General features: G+C 41.9%; 1 protein-coding gene across 2 annotated transcripts in view; it reads right to left on the bottom strand.

The window, feature by feature from the left end:
- Window positions 1-454, bottom strand: part of LOC119588776 (protein Gawky-like) — a gene marked incomplete in the record, with an annotated part of 110,804 nt that overhangs the window by 4,792 nt on the left and 105,558 nt on the right. For both annotated transcript variants that reach the window (XM_037937420.1, XM_037937419.1), the window contains 1 exon segment: window positions 115-344. In XM_037937420.1, coding sequence (XP_037793348.1) covers window positions 115-344 — 230 coding nt within the window.

Genomic DNA, 454 nt, shown 5'->3' with positions numbered 1-454 from the left:
CTGCAGACAGAAGAAAAAAATTATCTCTACAATGATCCTACTAAATATTTAACTGGCATCCTAATCCTTCATTATTCATTTTCCAGAGAAGTAAAAATGAACCGCAGGACTTACCCTGACAACGGAGAGTTTGCGGCGTGGTGGCCGGGTCCGGGATTGAAGCTCCAGGTGTTCGACGTGAGGGAGAAAGAGGTAAGAGGTCCAGCCATGTCTGAAGCAGTGTTAGTGGTGGAAGTCTTGCTGATTGAGGATAACAAGTCGACCGATTCCTTTATTCCCAAGGCCAGAGGAGACTGTGTCACAGAGCCAGGGGTAATGTTAGGGTCGTCTTCGATGTTTTTCATCTAAAAGAAAGGAAAACAACATACATACATTTATCACTCAGCAAAAAATTCAGGAAAAATATGTTCTAATTTACTGTATATAAAAGAGCCAAGGGTAAACTACAGTTCAT

Source organism: Penaeus monodon, chromosome 24 (assembly GCF_015228065.2).
Source record: "Penaeus monodon isolate SGIC_2016 chromosome 24, NSTDA_Pmon_1, whole genome shotgun sequence".
Lineage (NCBI taxonomy): Eukaryota > Metazoa > Arthropoda > Malacostraca > Decapoda > Penaeidae > Penaeus > Penaeus monodon.
This window is presented reverse-complemented; position numbering and strand designations above follow the sequence as displayed.